The sequence below is a fragment of the Marmota monax genome, unplaced genomic scaffold, assembly GCF_021218885.2.
Source record: "Marmota monax isolate L192 unplaced genomic scaffold, Marmota_monax_Labrador192_F-V1.1 WCK01_AAM20220418_F8-fsc00025, whole genome shotgun sequence".
In the NCBI taxonomy this organism is placed as follows: domain Eukaryota; kingdom Metazoa; phylum Chordata; class Mammalia; order Rodentia; family Sciuridae; genus Marmota; species Marmota monax.
The window spans coordinates 113,640-135,318 of NW_026691950.1; the positions used below are offsets into that span (position 1 = coordinate 113,640).

Genomic DNA, 21,679 nt, shown 5'->3' on the forward strand with positions numbered 1-21,679 from the left:
ATTTTAGACCATGGGGCCCCAAGCACATCAACAATACCATGAAGCAAGTGGTATTTTTTTGAGAAGAGGATACAGAGGGACAAGGAGGTATGGCACTTGCCTAAGGTCACAGGGTTGAAAGTCCCTGCTTGAGGGCTGTTGTTTGTAACAAATGCATACAATGTCTCTTGGGCCTTGGGTCTACTGTGGGAGTGCTAGGACTTACTAGCTAGTGCAAAATGACCTCCTTCATTAAGTTAATTATTTAAACAGTTTAAATCAATTATTGACACTAATAAAAGCAGAGGAAACAAAGTGAATTCTACAAAATAAAATAATCCCCCAAACTATTTCTAGATGGCCATGGAGATGACTAAAGTCACAGGCTCCAGTGATGAAGACACTGCCTTCACCCAAACTCAAGAAGCTTAAGATGGATGGAGAGAACAAATGAACTTATATAGGAACTGGAGGACAATGTGAGTCAGTATATAAATAAATACTGAAATTTGCAGTGAATCTTGAGCAGCACTAGCCTCCAATCAACTCCTCAACAGCTACTATGCAGCCCCAGCCTACCCCACAATGCAGCTGTGACAGAGGGGGGACTCCAGACTGCATCTGCCACCTGCAGGCAGAGTCCACCCACCTATGAAACAAATTCCACCCCTACTCCCAAACTTCAACTGCACACAGTCCCACAATTACCTTTATTTTGTCAAAGTCCCTGAAATGCTACATGACACATGAGCACTGAAGTCTGACCAGGGACATCAAAGACCACTTTGAATACAGATGGAACCCTAGTAAAACATGCAGAGATTAGCAAGGCCAGGAGCTGAGCTCCTGCATTCAGCTAGAGAAATTATTGTCATTAATGATAATTATTATTTGTAATGGGAAAATGCACTTCAATTTCTAATCTAATTATTCAAAAGGAATATTTGGGGCACACCATCCATTTCTAAACTAGGATTTCCTTTGTGGAAGTACCATAGGAATTGAGGATCGAAGAACTAGGGTGATCCAGAGAAAAAGAGAACTTAATAGGAGGCCTCAAAAAACTGAATTTGGCTGGGCACAAAAGGAACAAACAGGCAGGAGGTTGGGGGACAAAACACAATCACTCCTGAACCTCAGCTTTCTACCAGAACAAAGAACTGAAACTAGAGTGGCATCAATGTAAAGAAACTAAAAAAGAAACAAGGAATCTAAATATTTACCATCCCTGGCTTCAATTTGAACTAAAGAGGAAATATTGACTTCACAGAGTCAGAAAAAGTCCCCAGCATTCTCCACTGTCTGGGATTTGCAGTGGGGGTTATTTCTTAAGGCCACAAACTGCCCTGACTAGACATAAATCCCTACGGGCACCAAAAGGCTGAGGAGACAACAGCTGCAGCCCCTCCACCCAGGATTCTCCTGAGGAAGGGATTAACTCTAGGATCCCAGTGTCTTCAGAAAGAGCTCAACTTCTGGACTCTTCTGGAATCTTCCAGTGTACCTCAAACAATGGTTTGCATTCAGGAGACAACAGAATGTTCATCTGACCAGGCCTTACCCAGATGGGGCAAGGTCAGTTCACACAGGCCAGGAAACCACCAACAGGTGAGCCCGCCCACCCAGAGCATCAGGGCACAGCAGGGGAAGGGACAAGGCCCAAGGATTTGTAGGGCTGTGAGAGCCCCCCTCCATCTTTCCCCATCTTCTTTTCCTGCTCTCACCCCCTCCCCCTCCTTCCCCTGCTCCACCTCTTTTTGCTATTTTCAGTGTAGTCAGTTTGGGATTTTTATAAGTCTTGAGTTCCTGGTAGCCCTATCTGCCTCCTAGGAAGGGCTGGAGGACAGGCCTAGAAAGAATTTTGCTCAAGATCCATCTGTATCTTTCGAATTATAAATTAACTCATTCAAGGAAAAAATGGAATTCTTCTAGTCATTTGTTTGAAGCAACCAAAAGAAAGAGAACTTCAGAAACCTCATATTTGTTTCAGGTTCTTTGGAAAGGTGGTGTGTTACAAGAATGAGTGCTTACTTTAAAATAATTGTAATGGCAGCACTGACCAAGTGTTTGTAGTGTCGGACACTGTTCAGTTTCATGTTTCGTGTTCAGTTTCATCCTGTTTCTGCAACATCTGGAAGGAAGGTTCTCTCATCACCCCATGTGTAGATGAGGTAAGTGAGGCCCACAGGTGTTCAACAACAAGCCCCGGTGTGTGGTAGGGCAGGCTCCAATGCAGGCAATGCATCCCTGGGGCCCACTCTTGGTAGCTGTGCCTGTAAGAGTGGAGGTGGCCTTTGGTATTATCCACTAACACATGCCTTTCAGAAAACAGGGGGGTTAAACCATTACCAACTGACCACAGAGCTGGCCTGAAGCCCGGGTCTACATATGCTCACTCCAGTGCCCTGCCAAATGACCCTACTGCATATGACTAACATTGGAATCTGCATGCCTCTTCTTTTAATGTAAAAATAACCTTCATGAAAAAAACTTAAGTTAGCTACAAGATTAAATTTGTACTGACTCTATTTTTTAAAAAGAATCAATAGCACAAATTTTCCAAAATTAATTTTAACTGCAAAAAAACAAAGGTTGCTCTAAAATGAAACCCTAATTTTATCAACTGTCATGAAGATTAAAAATGAAAAAAAGACCTGTTCCTGTCCATTAAAAAGCATCCAGTTCACATATAGGTGTGTGTTCACATTATTACTCACAAACTGTTATGCTTAAAAGTTATGCAATAGCTGTCACAAATGTAATTTGTACCAACAATGTGAACTACACGGCATATAAAAAATTTTGAGGGAAGAAGAAGGGAGAGAGGGAAAAGGACAAAAAAAAAATCTTTCAATCATACACATTAACTACAGACACATTATATAAGATATGAAAATTCCGGCCCAAATACCATGATGCTGAAGCCAGACTTAAAAATAGGTAGTTAGGCATAGTAAGGTAAATCAGGTCTAATATCCAGTAAAATAAAGAAAATGGAGACCATTATTGAGAATGGAGTCCAGGAAACCAGAACAGCACCTGCAGAAATTGAAATGTTAATGTCCCCAGGCCCAGAACTCATCCTGAGGAACTGTTAATAAAGCAGCTCCCAGCAAACAGGGAGGTGCTAATCAAATCACCCCAGGACCTTCCTGCCTAGATCTCCCTGCCCCATCAGTCCACCTATCTCCCACCTTTTGGCCTTTCTGCCTGCATCGGAATCACTGCAGGATGGAGGGAAACAAAGGACAGGAATGTGGGAGGACTAAAAAAAGAAGTAAGATATAAAAAAAGGGAAGACCTCCCCCTTCCACGGATTCGCCTTCCAGGTCCCCTTCTTCCACCAGGAGGATCTTTTCTGCTGTCCTTTAATAAAGCTTTCCACTTTCCACTCTACACTTGCCTCGGCGTGCTTTTCTGGTGTTATACTTCAGCATTCTGGAAGCAAGGACCCTTCACTGTCACCAGTAAACAGCGGTAATAATGCTTTTCAATGTACTTTCACATTCAGTATTTTACTTGAAACTCCTATTGCCAACAAATTAGCCAGGAAGGTTGATGATATATCCTTATTTTGCAAATACATCAGTGGCCTAACATGACATCACTGGCTAAAGACAGAGAAAGGAGCCAAAACAGACCTGCTGTCACCTTTCTTACTTATACATCACAAGAGCACCCCATTCAGACACACTATGCTAAAAGTCATCTAACACAAACAGGACTTCCCCAAGTGGAGGGCAGGGTGTCCCACCTTGAACTTTGACCCCAATCATAGCTCCTGGGACTCGGTGAGAGCACTCTTGACCCCTGCTACATGGAACCTATGCAAGCAGACCCTCTCCTTCCAGAAGCACGTCCAGGTTATCAATGATGATACCCACTTTAACTGTAGTTTGATAGGCAGTTTTTTAAAGATCCTATTTGGGTAGGACAGAATGTTCAAAATACTTACACACCATTTGCCAAATAGCAACTGTTTCCAAAAGCATAAACAAGTATATTCTTTTTAGAGTTGGGCAACCCACACACCCTGCAGCCTCACACTCTTTTCAGGTAGGCCATTTCTGAATGACAGCAACACACCCGTGACCAGTACACCCCTGTGCTCATCAACACAGGGTCCAGTTTGCATATTCAAGAAGGCTACTAATAGCACATACCTAAACCCAGCTTTGGGAATTGGCCCTCAGATCCATTTTCACGGGACTCAGAATCTCATTCCAAACTGCCAGATCCCTAAGGGGACACTAAATCCGTGCTTACATAACCTCACCAAAGGCCACTGTTCACGTTCCAGATGGCTATGATTCCTAAGAAAATTCTGTCCATGGGTATTCCTTGCAAGAGGCCAAGCAAGGACTAGGTTAGAAATTACTTAAACTATAAGAGGAAGACTAAGTAGTGAGTGCCAGAAAAAAGTCATCAACTAGGAAGCTGAGGACAGGCCCAGATGGCCTGTTTCCGGCAGAAACAGCAAGAGCAGGGCCAGGCAGTGTCCCTTCAGGGATCAGCGAGTCCCCAGGAACTTACAGAGGAAGGAGGAGCACAGGACAAGTCTTGGGGAACTAGATTCCTGGTTTCTGAGTACAAGCTGGCCTGCCAGGGTTGGGAGGCCAGCCCTGCCATCCCCCTTAAGCACACCGCAGCAAACTAACCTCCAGAGACAAGGGGCAGGGCTGAGCTGGCTGGAGTGGAGCAAGGGTTTTAAACAGGGAGACTAGCCCAGCACAGGCCTAACCCTCAGAGGGAGAGGGAGACACAGACTGGGCGTCCCCCCTGGAGTGCTGGGGTTTATGATGTCCAAATTTGGGGCTGTGGGGTGTTCAGCTGCTTCACCACCAACTGCTGAGAGCAATTAAACTGCACAGCTCCTCCCTTTTGTGCCCAGTATCTTTATTTGCATTATATATTTTTTAACCTCCACAACTATTATTAAACACATCTCAGAAATGGAGACCATAAAGAAGCAAGTATCTGTCACTCATCTGAGGAATGGCTGGCCTAAGATGTAAATCGAGGTCAGCTCTGGGAAGGGCCCACACTCTGGGCCACAGCTGCTCCCGAAGAAGAAGGAAGAAAGGCAGAAACCAGCCCTTCTTGGCTCGGCTATGTTCAACTTGCCTTCTAGTTAGAAGACCGCAGCAGATAAAAAAAAAAAAAAAAACTGTTTCTTTATCTATAAAATGAACATAATAATGGAATCATTGCTGAGTACTAAATGAGTTTAACTTGGGTTTACCCAAGTGTCCAGTACAGAGTAAACGCTCCGTAAGCCTTGGCTCGCATTGCAGTCATTATTATTATTTATTATTATCAGCAATAACTGTCGTTATCAGTGTACAGTAGCTACTATCCTCGTGAAGCTTATAGCTCAGCTGGGGACACAAAGCCAAGCACAGAGGGACAGGCACTGACCCCTGGAGCAGGGCTGGAGCCCTGTGTAATGTGGAGTTCAGAAGACCACAGGCAGCAGTTGCTCCCTGTCATGCACAGCAGCCGGCACTTCTCTTCCTTCCAGGAACAGGAAGCGGATAATGATTAAACAGAAAACTACACAAGTCCTAAACAGAGGGCTTTCCAATTAATCACAGGCTAAGGCAGGCAGTATTCCTGCCAGACAGCACGTGATCTGGCTTCTGAGAATATGGGAACTGGGAGATGAGGTGAGTAACTGAGGGGCCGCAAGGTTCCATGTGGTCAGAGTGTACTTATGTGAAATTCCCACAACTGCTGCTAGAGAAGGGACAAAGGAAAAGAAGGGCCAGGAAAGAAAGCAAAGACCTGTCAGGAAAGACAAACACAGAAAAGGTTAAACAGGAGTAATCAAAACCTCCCTACACATAGAGAAGTGGATTTTAAAGGAGAGAAATGAACGTGAAGGTCACTAGGATGAAACCCAAATAAGGACTCTGAAAACCAGTAGCAACCATTTACATACAATGAAAAAATACTATGAGTAATAGTCACACATTGGTGCATATTTATTTGTATGGTTACTATTTCAACATTTCAGATATTAGCCTTCACAATAACCCTATGAGGCAGATACTATCATTTTCAACATCATTTACAAATGTAAAAACTAAAGCATAGAGTAGTCAAGACACTTACACCAGGTCACACAGGTAGCAGGTAACAGATGTGAGATTTTAATTTAGGCTGCTGGTTACAGAGTCCCAGAGTCTCATGCCCTGCCGCTCTGTCACCTCTTAACTGTAAAAGCAAACAATTTTATGTTCAGTGTAATTCCATGGAATGTGATTATCCACAGTTCATCACTACTTGAGACAATATGATGTTCTAGTAGTTGAACAACAGCCTTGAGTAGAAAATCTACAGATAATCATTACTCATTGAATCCAGTAATAATTCTAGAATGACAGAATGGTTTTTTCCTAGTGAGTCAATTATTGGAAAGGGAGGGTGCACTTAAAAGTTACATTTTCTCCAATAACATTTTTCTTTCTTTTTTTGCAACAAGTGTTAATTTAAAAAATAATCTGCCACCATTTATAAGCAGCAAAATTTAAGTGCCACCCTGATCTGCATGTAATTGTTGAAACTGCTGACTACTTCTCAGAAATCCTAAACTTCAACTCTTAAAATAGAAACAAGCTGAAAAAGGGATCAGTCTTGTCATATTCCATTTATCCAAAATAGTCTCAACTGTTAATGAAAACTATGAAGTGAATCTTTGAATAATAAGATTTAAGTTATGGTTATTTTCTTTTTAGAGTGTAAGTTTTTAAGTATTTTTCAAATTTTCTCTTACAAACAAAAAGTAATTATGAATTTTTTTTCCAAAAGGGAAAAGGTGGTCTATGTATACAATAAAAGAGCCTATTTTACAATACTTTCCATAATCAGTCAATACTGGAATTTTGAAATATTTTTTTCTCTTTTTCTACTTTATGAGTTTTCTAAAACATCTTAGTGATACTCCGATTTTTTTTTTTTTAAATACAAATAGGTCAATAAAGAGCCTTCATTACTATTAGGCTGAATCATATGAAGTTGTTGTCACTGTAGGTCAAAACCAGCTCAATGCTGGTCATTTCACATGGTTCAGCCAAACATTAGTATCAATGCTTCAGATGTTAGTCAGAATGCAGTCCTGGAAATCCCCTGGTAGGGAAACTGCCTGTAACTACAATCCATTATACTGACATACTAGGTATTTCCTCTGACTAGAGGAAGAAACAATACTTTGAAATCTTTGGTCTAAACCATAGGAAACAAGGGTCAAAGACAACATGTGGTGGTCTTCCACTTAGTACATTATACTATACTTCCACTTTAGTATACTATAAAATACAGTATAAACACAGGAAAAGGACAGCACTAGCCTGATATTTCTTTCCTTTCCTTCTAAATTTTTAAACATCTTTTAATTTTTTTTCCTAAATAGAAAACAAGTGTAATTTTAGATTGTTCTGGACACAATGTTTTAATGCTGTTAGTTAGTTTTCATCAACAGGAAAGACAACTATTATATTTTTCCAACATCCAATTTTTCAGTACCAACTGGGTGTCCTGAGATTCAATTCAATTCAGTTCTAACATTATCCACCTTTGTAGTACAGACCTTCCAGGTGGAGGGCTCAGTCCCACAGGATGGCCCCTGCGTCATATGCCAGTCTCACACAGGGTCTCCAGGTTAAGCAAACTGCTGTCCAGCTGACCACAAATCTGGGGGTTTCCCACCATCCCCTACTCAGCATCAACAGTTTACTATAATGACTCACAGAATTCAGTGAGGCACGGTACTTCTGATTTCAGGTTTATTATGACAGATTCAGCCCTGGAACAGCCAAAAGGAAGAGATGCATAGAGCAAAAGTATGGAAAGGGGAGGGGTCAGGCTTTCCGAGGGCACTTCCACTCCACAGGCTCCCTCAGTTTCCTTATTTCAGTGTTTACTGAAGTTTTGTAGGTAGGAAAGATTGATAAAATCACTGGATGTTGGTGACTGACCCAATCTTCAGCCCCTCTCCCTTCCTCCAGATCAGGAAGGGACTAAAAGCTCCCAACCTCCAATCACATGGTTGGACCCACAGGCAACCAGCCCTATCCAGAAGCTATCTGCTGCCCCACCAAGTCACTACATTAGCATAAAATCAAGTATGGCTAAGGGCTCAGTACAAATAACAAAAGATGCTCCTATTACGCAATAAATTCCAAGGATTTCAGGAGTTCTGTGCCAGAAATCAGGAACAGAAACCAAACATATTTTTATTATACCACATTGACTCAAAGTTAAGAATCTTGGGCTGGGGTTGTGGCTCAGTGGCAAAAACGCTTGCCTAGCACGTGTGAGGCACTGGGTTCAATTTCCAGTACCACATTAAAAAAAAAAAAAAAAAACTAAATAAATAAAAGTACAAATCACAAATTAAAAAAAAAAAAAGTCTTTATTCATTAGTATTTCAAGGTGTAGCACCAAACCAGCATGGGAAAGATCAAACGTTCTATCCTATGGTTCCAGCAAAAGAATTTTTTTAAAGACTTTTTTTTTTTAAAGAATTCTTGGTGTCAACATACCTTACATACAAACAGAGATATGAAAAATTGTGGTATATATGTGTATTAAGAATTGTAATGCAAAAAAAGTGCATGTATAATGGCATAATTTGGCGTGAACATACTTTATATACAGAGTTACGAAAACTTGTGCCGTAAATGGGTAATAATGAGTATAATACATTCCACTATTGTCATGTATATAAAAAATAAATTTAAAAAAAAATTTAAAAAAAAAAGAATTCTTTCCCTCCAAATCTTTTCCCATTCCTACCCTTCCCATCCACCCAGTAACCAAGACAGGGACTATACAATCTGTGCAAGTACAACTTTCATAATATGCAGACACTAAATGTCTACTAGATTCCCTTCTGATTGGTCATTTTTCCTCCCTCCAAATCTCCGCAATCACATTCTAAGACATTGAGAGACTAAGAGAACAGACCTGCAGGAAGTGAGAGAGATGGTGCTTTAGCCAAACAGGGATATACATCATCCATGTTAATCTGCATGTCTACTGACAGACTCACACCTCCAGACCCAGAAGGGATGAAAATAGCTGGTCTTGACTGACAATAGGGCCAAACACTGAAAATGTTCAAGTCTTCTAAAAATAAATGTTTAGCAGTTAAGAATTCAGTAGTCAAGCTGGCCATGTAACTTCTGAGGATTTACTCCAAGATGAATTCATAATTAGTCAGCTTTTACCATTAATGAACATGTCTTGGCTCCCCCCATCCCCGCCCCAAAGCTGTGTACACTGCACTTATTTCATTCTTGTTTCCCAGCATTCCTTAAACTGAAAAGAACTTTCTTTCTGTCTATACCTCACATGTATGGCACGAAACCTATTTAGTGCTACATGGGTCTTATTTGTATTACTTACAAAGGACTATATTATTTGCCTGATCCTCTAAACAACTCTGAGATGTATAAAGAACAAAACAAGTATTATTTGCACTCTTGTCCTTTTTTTCTTTCTCCAGATGTGGACACTGAAACAGCAAACCAGCTGTCTTGCTGACAATACGGGGCCGTCACAAACTCAGGTCCTATTTAGTTCAGCCTCTTGGGCTGTTCCATCATAGGGCAGCACCTGAGGGCCTCTTCTGGTCCCCCTTCCTCCACTCCCATCCTAATCCTCAGCCCTCGCTGCCCACACAATCAAGTGCAGTTTTAGTAGCTCCTTAGCCTAGCTTCAATGTCCCACAGTTTCCACCTCTGTCCCCACCGGGTCTTCAATGACTTTTCTGCTCCTCCCTCCATCCCTTTACCCAGGTCGATTCATGGGATCAGGACACCCATGATCAGGACACTACACTTCCTCTAAGGTCCACTTAAATGTCAAGTTTTAGGTTATGAAGTCCTTTCCATCCTTCTCATCAGCAGAGGAAACATCTCCCTCCTCTGTGATTCCCACACAGCACTTAGTGGTTCTGATTATACCAAATCCATTCTCCCACCACTGCAGGACAGAAACTAAATGTAACATACCTACACAATACTTAACAGCATCTCAAAAAAGAAAAAGCTCATTTTTAAATCAACTGTGCGCTGTATAATAAAGAATCTCTACAAGCTTTGCCTGCAAAGGCTATAAAGACATTGACTTGGAAAATAAGCATGTGAAATAATTTCCCCCTCCAAACCCAATTTCTTGCTTGGCTGTCAGCCAGCTGAGCATGTCACAAGTCTCTACTTTTCTGCTGGTGGTTGTTCTGTGATTTGTCTTCAACAGAGGGTAGAAAGAACTGAGGACGCAATAAACACATTCAAGCCACACAAGCATGTAGCAAAAAAATGAAGGAATGAGCCCTGCACATCTGCCGCCTCGCCAATGCCAGGAAATTCTGGGCTGCTGTTCTTCTATACTGTGGATAATTCACACAATTGTGCTGGAGGCTTCCAGCTATGCAGAGCTGTTGGGGCACTGGAAAATTAGTATTTCCAAGTTACATTTTAGGACAGAAAGCCCAGTGAAGTCTTCAAACTTCCACCTCTTAGAGGAATCTCAGAAAACCATGTTGTATTTGTATCTAAGCACAGAGAAGTAGGCTTGACTTGTTATCTGTACTGAAAGGAACTGTTTACTCATTTGTTTTTAAACCTACCTACCATGTGACACATTATATATAGGTCTTTATAAATCTTCATCCATTTAAACATTTCTGGCAGATTAAGAAGAGTAATGGCATAGTTATTAAATTTGTCTTTTCAGGAACTGAAAGTGATTTTTCCTTCATATCTCTATCATGCCAGCATTTTATTAAAAAAAAAAAATCATCTCCAAGCTGAATTACATGTAAATTGAGTCACTCCTTTAAATACTCTAAAAGAAGTGGACAGTTTCTGAAAAACTCCTAGGCTAATTACGCATTTCTCACTAAAAACAAAAATCTACATTTCATTTATAAGATGCCTTGATTTGGTCTTGTTTTTTTGTTTACAGTACAGGGGATTGAACTTTACCCCTGAGCCACATCCCCAGCCCTTTTCCTCTTTTATTTTGAGACAGGATCTCACTAAGTTGCTTAGGGCCTTGTTAAGTTCCCAAGGATGGCCTCAAACTTGCAATCCTCCTGCCCCAGCCTCCTGACTAAACTTCAATGACAGGTGTGTGCCACCAGACCTGGCTTGGTTTGATCATTAAGTAGACAGAACTTTGGTGGAAAAGTAAGACAAATGAAATGCAAAACATTTCTCCTACCAGGAGACAAAGCACAGAATACATGCAATTTCACATCATGCAATGAACATTTGAGAAGAAGAAATATACAGCTAGCTTTATATCCAAATATACAGCTTCTCTTCCTCTGTGACTTGAGCAGGAAATTTCACTTTTTTCACCTTAGTTATTTCTCCATCTCAGTTTCCTCACCCCTACAGAGCCAAGAATAAGGCAATATGTTCCTCATATGGTTGCAAAAATTAAATTTGATCAAGCGACCAAATACTTATGCATCTCACATGCTTGGCTGCTTCAAGGAATTCTAGTTAGACAAAACATACTCAGTAGAAACAAGTGTATGTAATTGAGTGTTAAATAACATGGAACAGATGTAACATGGACTCAATTTTGTATGTTCACAGGAAGTGACAATACTAGAATACATAGGAGAGGTTCCTGGGAATGTTATCTTGGATCTCAGCTTGAAGAATGGACAGGGGATGGGACACAGATAGCCCAAAAAGGGAGGGAATTCCAGGTGAAGATGGGTACAACCACCTACTTCTTCTCTCGTCTCTCCAACCCTCCTGCTCACATTTGATTCATAGCCAGCATCACTAGGGAATGTGAGAGAAAAGCCAATTCCCCAACCCCACCCCAGACCTTCTGCCTCAGTGGGATGCAGCAGCCTGGGCCTGAGTCAGCCCTGCAGCTGGCCTCATGCACAGTTGGGCCTGGGAACCACTGCTGTGGCTCGGCTTCCTCTGAATTCCTATATTAGTCTGTTTTCTGCTACCAATAACACAATGCCACAGACTGTAAGTTAAAAGAAAGAAGTTCATTAGCTCACAGTTCGGCAAGTTCAAGGGGCCTTCATCTGGTGATGGCCTTCTTGCTGACAGAGTCGCCAGGTAACTCAGGGCATCACACAGTTGAGAGGCAAGTGGCAGGCACAGAAGTGCATGCAAGTACATGTGTGCGTGTGCACCTGTGTCTCTTCTGGTCTCTCTTCCTCTTTTCACAAAGCCATCAGTATAATGAGGGCTCCACCCTGGTGACTTAATCCAATCCTAATCACCTCCCAAAGCCCCCCCTCCCCCACCCTCCCCCCCCCCAAACACCATATGTAGATTAAGATCCCATACTCTTAATGATTCATAGTAGAGATTTTAACACATGAAGCACTGGGGACACTCGAACCATATTACCACCTCACCTCTACAGTGACCGCTGGTTCTGTTCAACTGGCTAAGCCCTAAGGCTCTCCAGTTTTAAACTTCATCTCCTCCAGAAAGCTTGTCCAACCTATGTTGGATTTTCATGTCTCCACTCATGACTCACCCCAGCCCCAGGTGAGATACTCTGGCCCTGTGCCAGACTTCTCTTATTGAGACACTTTAACACTTTATCATAAATTGTCTTTCCTGATAAGCTGCTAGTTCTATTCTGTTCAGACCATTTCATCCTCAGTGCCTGGCATACAGTATGGGCACTTTGTTAATATTTGCTGAATGACTAAATAAATCAAAGAATTAGCCTGTTGCTCCAGTTTGAATGTGTTCCCAAAAATTCATGTTGGAAACTTAATCCTCAAATTCATGTTAATGATGTTTGGAGGTGGGGCCTCTGGGAGGTAATTAGGATTAGATGAGGTCATGTAGGTAGGGCTCCCAGGGTGGCATTACAAGAAGAGGAAGACCTTATAAGAGGTGACCTTGCAAGAAAAGGAAGAGACACGTAGTCTCTTTCACCATGTGATGCCCTCTACCATGTTAAGAGGCAGAAAGGAGGCCGACATCAGGTGCCAGTGAATGCCAGTGCCATGTTCTTAGACTCCCCGGCTTCCCAACCTGTGAGCCACATATATGTCTATTCTTTATAAACTATCCACTCTCAAGTATTTTGTTATAGGACCAAAATACAGACTCAGACAACCATGAAACAAATTGTTTTGAATATTATAAAGTATCATAAATTAGGATTATGATACACACACAATTGATAGATGCATCACAAGCCTTAATTGTAGAAAAGCAACTTGGTTTACTTTATCTTTGAATGGATAAGGGTTTTGAAAATCTGCACTGAAAACATTCACTAACACTCCCTCCTCTCAGTGCCACACTACTTTCCCCTGATAAGGTAAAACTTGCTTACTTGATGTTATCATTTTCTCTCTCCATGACCAGATTCTTCCACCTTTGGAGCAATTTGGCCCATAGAAGTTGGCACACAAACAGCCTCTTGCCAACTCAGGGGAAGAGCAAGGCAGACTTGCAGCTAAGATTTGGAGGTAAATACTGAAACGAGTAACTCTTCACTTTTCTTATAAAGACAAAGCCTTGGGCGAAGAATTGGAACATGGGGATTCTAACTTGGGCTTCCTTCCTTCTTTCACACTTTCAAGTATCTGCTCTATTCTGGTCCTATGCTTAACTGTGAGTCCCCAACAGTGAACAAAAGGTACTGAGTCCCTCCCTAATGATCTGCTCCTCCATGAGCTAAACCACTCCTGACTCCTGCAGGCCACTGAGACTCACTCAGTTTCTCCACCTGCAAAGGGAGGGGACTAATGACAACATGATTTGTTAAAGTACCTTCACACCCTGTAAGTATTTTACTAAGAGCTGACCAGGAGTCAGATAGCTAAAGCCACGCTTTCTCAAGTTCTACTCATCCCAGACCCTAAGAACTGGGAAACCAGACCCCTGAGCCTGAGGACCAAGGAAATCTGCCACCAGCAGCAATGCTGGGTCCACTTCAGTGGAAAGACAGTTGAACAGAATGGAAAGAGTCCTAGAGGGAGTAAAGTCCTGCAAGGCCAGCTTCTTCCGCTAAGCAAGCTTGAGATCTCCAATGCCCCTTCCATCCCTAACACTACAGGATTCTGCTTTCTCGTGAGATCATACTTCATCAACATACTCAACAGGCCACGGGTGGTGCACACCTGTAATCCCAACAGCTCGGGAGGCTGAGGCAGGAGGAACACAAGTTCAAAGCCAGCCTCAGCAACTTGGCAAGGCCCTAAGCAACTCAGTAAGACCCTATCTCTAATAAAACATGAAAAGGGCTGGGGATGTGACTCAGTGGTTAAGCATCCCTGGGATCAATCCCTGGTACCAAAAAACAACACTCAACAGTGAGCAGTGAGACAATGCCCAATAAACAGCCAGACACTGGATAACCAAAAAGCATGCCAATGTGCTAATTACATTCTAGGGGAAAACTGGCTTGATTTTTTTTTTGGCGGGGGGGGGGGGGGGCATTTTACCACTAAGCTACATCCCCAGTCTTCCTTCCTTCCTTCCTTCCTTTCTTGATTAGTTTTTTAGTTATAGATGGACACAATACCTTTGTTTTATTTACTTTTATGTGGTGCTGGGGATCAAATCCAGTGCATCACACATACAAAGCAGGCGCTCTGCCACTGAGCTACAGTCCCAGCCCTCCTTTTTATTTTTTATCTTGAGATGGGGTCTTGCTATGTTGCTGAGGCTGGTCTTGAATTTGTGATTCTCCTGCCTCAAGTTTCCCAAGTCATTTATAGGCATGTAAGTCACACCCTGAAAAAGTGGCACAATGTTGTGACCACACCTACAGATCAGCTGACTGGAAATAAAGCAGTTGATGCAATCGTAAGAAAGTATCACATTTTACCTTTATAAAGGTAATGCTTTACTTCCTTCTTCTTCACTTCCTTCCTTGCCCTTTTTTTTTTTTTCTTGGCAGCCAATGTCTCTGACCCATATAGTTCCTGCCTCCCCCAAAAAACTCTGCCAAGCCCTCTGGCCCCTACTCTTCCTCCCAAAGCCTTGGGCACTGCCCAACACTGCATCCCCAAGGACCCTTTCCATAGCCAGCACCAGCATCCAGGGCTTAAGAGCTGAATGGGATAGGAGATGCTCCAGTAATGACAGAGGACCAGAAAAGAAAATTCTGGAGTGGTTAGGAATTTTGTCTCATCCTTTAGCTGTGAAGGATGTCTGGTTAAGAAAAATAATAGTAACATATCTTTTTAGTGCTTATTGTGCACCAAACATTGTGCCAAGCAATTGTTTTATTTCATGTAATTGTAACAATAACTCCATGGGGCAGTTCAGCCATATTTTCTCCATAATCAGATAAGAAGTAGTTCAAAGATTTTTTTCTCTCTATGAATTGCACTTTTACTAGCAACTGAGATGCAGTTATGAACAGAAGCATACAAACAAAATGGAGGAGAGGACCCGGGAGGGCTGGCAGCTGGAACAGGAAACCGAAGACCCAAGTCTGGGGAATTGTCCCTGTTTGGTATCCTGGGACAGTGCCAAAGGAGCAAAAATAAGAAGCTGGGGGGCTTGGAGAACTGAAGTAGAAGTGGAAAACCAGGTCCCTTGAGTTTAATGAGTCTGGCAAAAGGATCCTCGAGATAAGATGACTGGGCACAATACCTTGGGTTGCCCAGGGTATCCACCACCCTCTACCCACCCACTCTCCCACAAGTCCCTTGGGTGGATTCAGTTTCATTCTTACAAAGAAAGCTGTGTCGATAACTGGCAGAACACAGCAGAGAAGAAATTTAGCCCAACTACTCCATCTATCCATCAAGGTTCCATTAGAATGGGCACCTGTCCATAAAGCCACCCAGAATAAATGAAACCTCGGCTTCATCCAGGTAGCCTTCTTTTATTCAATTCCACTCTAGAATATCAAGGTGGTGCTTCTTTTCTTAAATACCATGCATTTGAGGAGTTATTTTCTTCACAGGTTATTTTTGTATTTAAAAAAAAAATCTTCAGAGCCGGGAAAAGTGGCAGCCACCTATAATACCAGCGGCTCAGAAGGCCGAGACAGGAGGATCACGAGTTCAAAGCCAGCCTCAGCAACATCGAAGCACTAAGCAACTCAGTGAGACCCTGTCTCTTTCAATAAAATACAAGATAGGGCTGGGGATGTGGCTCAGTGGCCGAGTGCCCCTGAGTTCAATTCCTAGTACTGAAAAAACAAAATCAACAACAACAACAAAAAAAAAACTTCAGATTTTTGATATTTTTAAAAACCTCTGTAGAGTTTTTTTGTGTGTTTCTCTATAGGATATTTTGGATATTTACAGAAGATACATACATTTGACTTTCAACAGACTGAATAGTTGAGTCAAAGAGGAAATACAGAACCATAATTCCTTATCTGGAAACCTGGAAGTCAGATGTGCTTAAATTCGGACTCTGTGATTCTAGAAAGGAAATGTGGTGCATTTAACACACATTGTGTAACACTCAGAAATCAAACTTGTTAGTATTACTACAGGAAAATATTCAGACTAAGTGAGATAAATACATACTCCAGAATCTCACCTTAGTTCAGGTTGTTTTATCACCAGGGTATCCACCACCCTCTACACATCCCACTCTCCTTGAGGGTATACCAAAAGCCTACAAAAATTTTTCTTTTCAAAACTTTTCACATTTGAGAATTGCCCAGAAAGGATTGTAGGCATGTCAAAATGGCTCAAATGCTAGAAAAAAAAATAATCAATCTGCTACTAATCAAAATGCAAAAATAAAAATAATCATGGTATCAATTTCTGCCCAAAAGATTGGCAAATATGTTTCTCAGGGGGGAAATGCCAAGAGTGTGAAATGTGATACTTTTAAACCATGGCTGTGACAACAAACTGGGACAACTTTCAGATAAACACTGGAATCATCAACGGCCTCAAAAATGTGAATATCACTGACCTCTAAATTGCCTTTTTAGGAACCATTTTCTGTGAAAGTCAATAGTCATCCAAGATCATGCACAAAAGTATACATGGAAACAATGAGTTTTTTTCTTTTATTTGTAGATATCTTCTTTTGTTTATTTTTATGTGGCGCTGAGGATCAAACCGAGTGCCTCACCCATGCAAGGCAAGCGCTCTAATACTGAGCCACAAACCCAGCCCCAGAAACAATGAGGTTTAAAACAATTAGTTAATAACTGCAACCTCCTAAAAGAGGCACAGTGAGGAAAAATACAGCAAATCCACACAATGGAACATCATCAGCCATTTTTTTTAGTTTATAGGAAAATGTAGAAACCTTTATATAGAATATAAGGTGAAAGGGCAGGATACAAGAGACTTGCATTGCCTTATGATCCTACTGAAGTATAGGATACATTTCGAGAGGACCAGAATAATATACTAACAGTGAAAGATGCTCAGAGTAATGGGATTAAGGTGTTTCTCTTCCCCTTACCACACAAACTTTCAAAATTTGAGGGGATTTTCCAAAAATACCTGCAGCATTATATTTTAGCTGAGGGAGAATGGTGAAAACTTCACGACTTAATTATTTGTCAATAGCAGCCATCCCATGTATCTGAGATGTCACTTTGGGCTTTTAGAAAATTACAACTTATCATTGCAACATCATCACCACCTCTAGGATGCAAGCCATATAAAACATTTGGTCTACATTTATTAGTCTTAATTGACATATATTATAATTAAATCAAGTCTAAGGGAGCACTTCTGTGCTGTAAAATCAATAAATACACAGATAAAAGACTTCCCACTGTGCCATCTGCCAAGAACTTTCAGAGGTAACAGCTTATTTGAACCTCACTAACATGGAAACAAGAACAGGCACAATGCCCCCATTTCACAGGTGAAGAAATGGAGGTAGAGAGAACAATACTCTGCCAATGGCAGAGTTGAGTCTCTCTTTAGCTTTTGACATCAAATCCAGGGCTATAACTTAAAGCAAAGTGCTAGTTCTACTACATCTTGCTACTACCCTGTTAATTAAATGATCTAAGTACTTAGACCATTGCCTGCCACATAACACGTAATAAACATCAAATCCCCTCTTCCAAAAAGAATAAAATAAAATACCCATGATGTATACAAAAATTCCAATTTTAGTCCTTGTAAGCTGCACTACATTCTATTATACTGGCTTTCAGCAGATCATTCTATTGGTAATTTTTTTAAATTTTTTAAATTAGACTTTAATGTCAGAGCCAAATAATTCTTGAAAAAGTAATGATGAAATTTTTGTATCACCTGGAACTATGGTCTCCCTGGTTCAAATCCAACTATTCAAATTCCCAAATAGTTTACTGGATTCATCTCTTTCTGGAGGAGAGGGATATGCAAAGGATAGGGAGGAAATGACAGGTACTTTTCAAGTTTTCATTTCCTCTTTAAATTAAATTTGATCATGGAATTCCAAAGAATGCTTTTTCAAACATTCCATTCACTGGCCATGTATATGTGAATGTACGTTTGGTCAGCTACCTGCCCAAAGGAGAACCCAGAATTTAATAAAGCTTATCTTTAGCATCTCAATGAAAAGTCAGGAGACTGGATGGAAGCCCACAGAACCTGGGATTCTACACTTCTCATCTCACTAGTCTCTGCACCTTTTCCACCCACTCCTTACTCAGGGGCCATGCCCACTGCCTGGTAGAGAAACTGAGAAACCAATAAGCCCTAAGGCTGAGTAACCAGAGAACTTGACATAAATAAGCCAAGATGTGGAAAATCACCCCTTCTGATGTTTGTGGTATATAGTCTCAAATGTTGCTTCTAAGAGACAGACGTTCAGTGAGACTCTTCTGCTGCAAAGGAAGTGAAAGAGATACTGCCACTACCCACTGTAAAGCTATCTGTCCTCTCTACTTCACAACTTCTGATAACAACATGCTTATAATATTATCATCTTAAATTCTCTATTTTAGAATCTCAGCAAGATTGCTAAAGTTGATACAGTGGGATACAGTAGAACGGAAATGAACTTTAGAATTAAGCAGATTGGATTATCCCGGGGGGAAAAAAAACCATATATTCATACATATACAAGTGCATGTACACGCAGATACACACATAGCCCCTAGTGGTTGTGCTTTTCTGATTGAATGCCGAATGACAGAATACCTGTGTGACGTTGTCCCACTGAAAATAAATACTTCATAGGGTTATGAGATATGTTTTAATATATACAAAGTGCCCAACCCCAAACCTGGGACACACCAAGCTCTCAACATGACTTCCCATCCCCTGGCTTTCTTCCTACTTCCCTAACAAATATTAGCAAGCCTTTGGTTCCAAGGAGATTAGATGTTGGCTGTTCAAGACATCTTTTTTTTTGGGGGGGGTGGGGGGATCAGAGATTGAACTCAGGGGCACTCAACCACTGAGCCACACCCCAGCACTATTTTTGCATTTTATTTAGAGACTGATTCTCACTGAGTTGCTTAGCACCTCGCTTTTGTTGAGGCTGGCTTTGAACTCATGATCCTTCCGCCTCAGTCTCCCAAACCGCTGGGATTATAGGCATATGCTACCACACCTGGCTAAGACATCTTCTCTTGATACAGGTCTTAAATCACACTAACAAAGTGATACTCTGTATTCCTTCCTTTTTTAGATACCTCATTCTTTTTAAGCAATAACTTTCATCAAAAAGGTTACTGTGCAATATTAGATAAGGGCTTTCTCAGTCACACTGCAGTCCTCAGACTTGGATGTTGCTCAGAGATCTATAAAAATACAAACCTGTTCTAGGAATAGATTTTTCCTGCTGACCCATAATTATGTGCATCATATGCTAAATTTTTAACAATTTTACTCACAGGTTGAGCTCTCTTCCAAATTCTGGAGCATTTGATCCTAGCCCTTGAAGCACTATCTACAGTCTGGAGTTCAATTTGAACCTAGCTATGTACCTTTAGTCCCAGCAATGAAACATAGGATGAAAATCAAAAATCTCCCATCAAATAAAACATGGCACTCACTGTCATTTCCCCAGGGTGGATGGCTGAAGGAAACACAGGTATGATAACAAAGACTCAAGAGACACATTATCCCTCCTATTCCCTTCCTAATCTGTTCTGCATCCTATGAAAAAGCAAAGGCCAAAGTGATTAGCCATTTTAAAAGCTGTAAGTGATTGGAATGTTCTCAGGAGGAAGAGCAGGGTATGTATTTTTTATGGAGAAGATAATCATTGTTCGAAGGTTTCCAATTGCTAATTATTTGGACTGAAGAGGAGCCACCCTGAAGACAAGCTTGGTAACCCCAAATGGCCAAGATATAAGCTTTTTTTTTTCCAAACTACTGCTGTTGGGTGGCAATTAATAGGGGGATGATGGTAAGAAATCCCTGGTGTCTGAAGTTATAAAAACAAGAGTGTTAGAGCTTCTATAAAAGTTATACCTCCTCTTAAGAGATTTCAATTAAAAACTCCTGCACATAGTTCATCCTTGGAGACAACACTTCAGCATCTCTGCTGGTGGCTTACCGCCACTAAAGGCTCCTTTGGTGATGACAGGAATTGACAAAGAAAAGAAAAAAAAAAAAAGTAAGCTTACAAATATGCCTTCCCTTCCGCGCTAATTTATCCAGAATGTATAGGAAGAAATCTGGAACCCCTGACCAGTTACAAGAATCCATCAAACACTAAAATAAAAACTTAGAAAGACATTGTGACTCTTCAAGATTTTAAGATTTTGCGGGTTTTGTTTTTTTTTTTTTTTTTAAGGTGAGGGAGGCAACGACAGGCCACCCAGTCCCGCGTCATGATCTTCCGCTCGCAGGGCCTTTGAGGCACAGGGCGGCAGGAAAGGGGTCCTCGGGAGTCTGAGGCGCGAGGGCAGGGAGAAAGCGCATCCAAGGAAGGCGACACCAAGTCAGGTCCCCACACCATGGGCAGCTCGGAGTTGGGGCGACACAGGTCCACAGAAGAGGCCCCCGGGGAGGGCAGGCGGGAGCCCGCGGGCGGGAAGGGAGGGACGGCAGGCGCTGCTTCGCGCCGCGCCCCGCCCGGGCCACCCCGGGCCAGCCAGATGTTCAACGCCAGGATCCCGCGGCCGCGCCAGAAGAGACAGCGCGGGGCGCAGCGGGGCTTCAGTCCCGAACCCACGCTTCCTTCCGCGCGCCTGGGACCCGGCTCAGCACCTGGCGCCCGGCCCCAACGGGGCACTCACCCGGGGCCACTAGCGGCGAACTCACGGCGCCTCCCACGAAGACGGCAGCGGCGAGGACGGCGGACCCCGGGAGTCCCCGCGGAGCCATAGCCGCGTCGCTTTGCCCTTCTCCCCCGGGGCGCCGCGTACGGCGTTCAGGCTGGCGGCGCGGCTCTGGAACCCGCGGGCGGACCAAGTGGCCCGGGTCTGCCCCCGCGCGCCCTGCGTCCCTACCCGCCGTAGCCCCACCCAGGCCCCGCCCCCTCGGCTCGGCCCCGCCTCTCCCCGCGGTTCCCGGGCCCCGCCCACTCCGGCCCGGCCCCGCCTCTCCTTGTAACTCCCGCTTCTCCCCGCATCCCAGGCTCCTCACAGCCGCGCGGATTAGCCGTGCCCCCTTCCCTGCCTCTCCGGCCCCGCTCACTGCTGCCCGGTTCCGCCTCTCCCTGCCGCTCCCGCTTCCTCTGCGAACCCCGCAGCCGCGGGTTCGGCTTGGCCCCGCCTGTGCCCCACCCACTGCAGCCCGGCCACGCCTCATCTCGACCCCCCGCCCCCCGCCGGCTTCCTATCCAAACCCCGCCTG

General features: G+C 42.7%; 1 protein-coding gene across 2 annotated transcripts in view; it reads right to left on the reverse strand.

Moving 5' to 3' along the window:
* The window catches only part of Rell1 (RELT like 1), a 64,821-nt gene extending 43,504 nt beyond the window's left edge, over window positions 1–21,317 (reverse strand). The window contains exon 1 of one of the 2 annotated variants that reach the window (XM_046446790.2): window positions 21,121–21,317. In XM_046446790.2, the coding sequence (XP_046302746.1) occupies window positions 21,121–21,208 (88 nt within the window). In that variant the 5' untranslated portion in view covers window positions 21,209–21,317. Of the gene's footprint in view, window positions 1–6,093; window positions 6,115–21,120 lie in introns of those variants that run through there. The other variant, XM_058579552.1, reaches the window with a different exon arrangement.
* Between the last annotated feature and the right edge of the window lie 362 nt (window positions 21,318–21,679).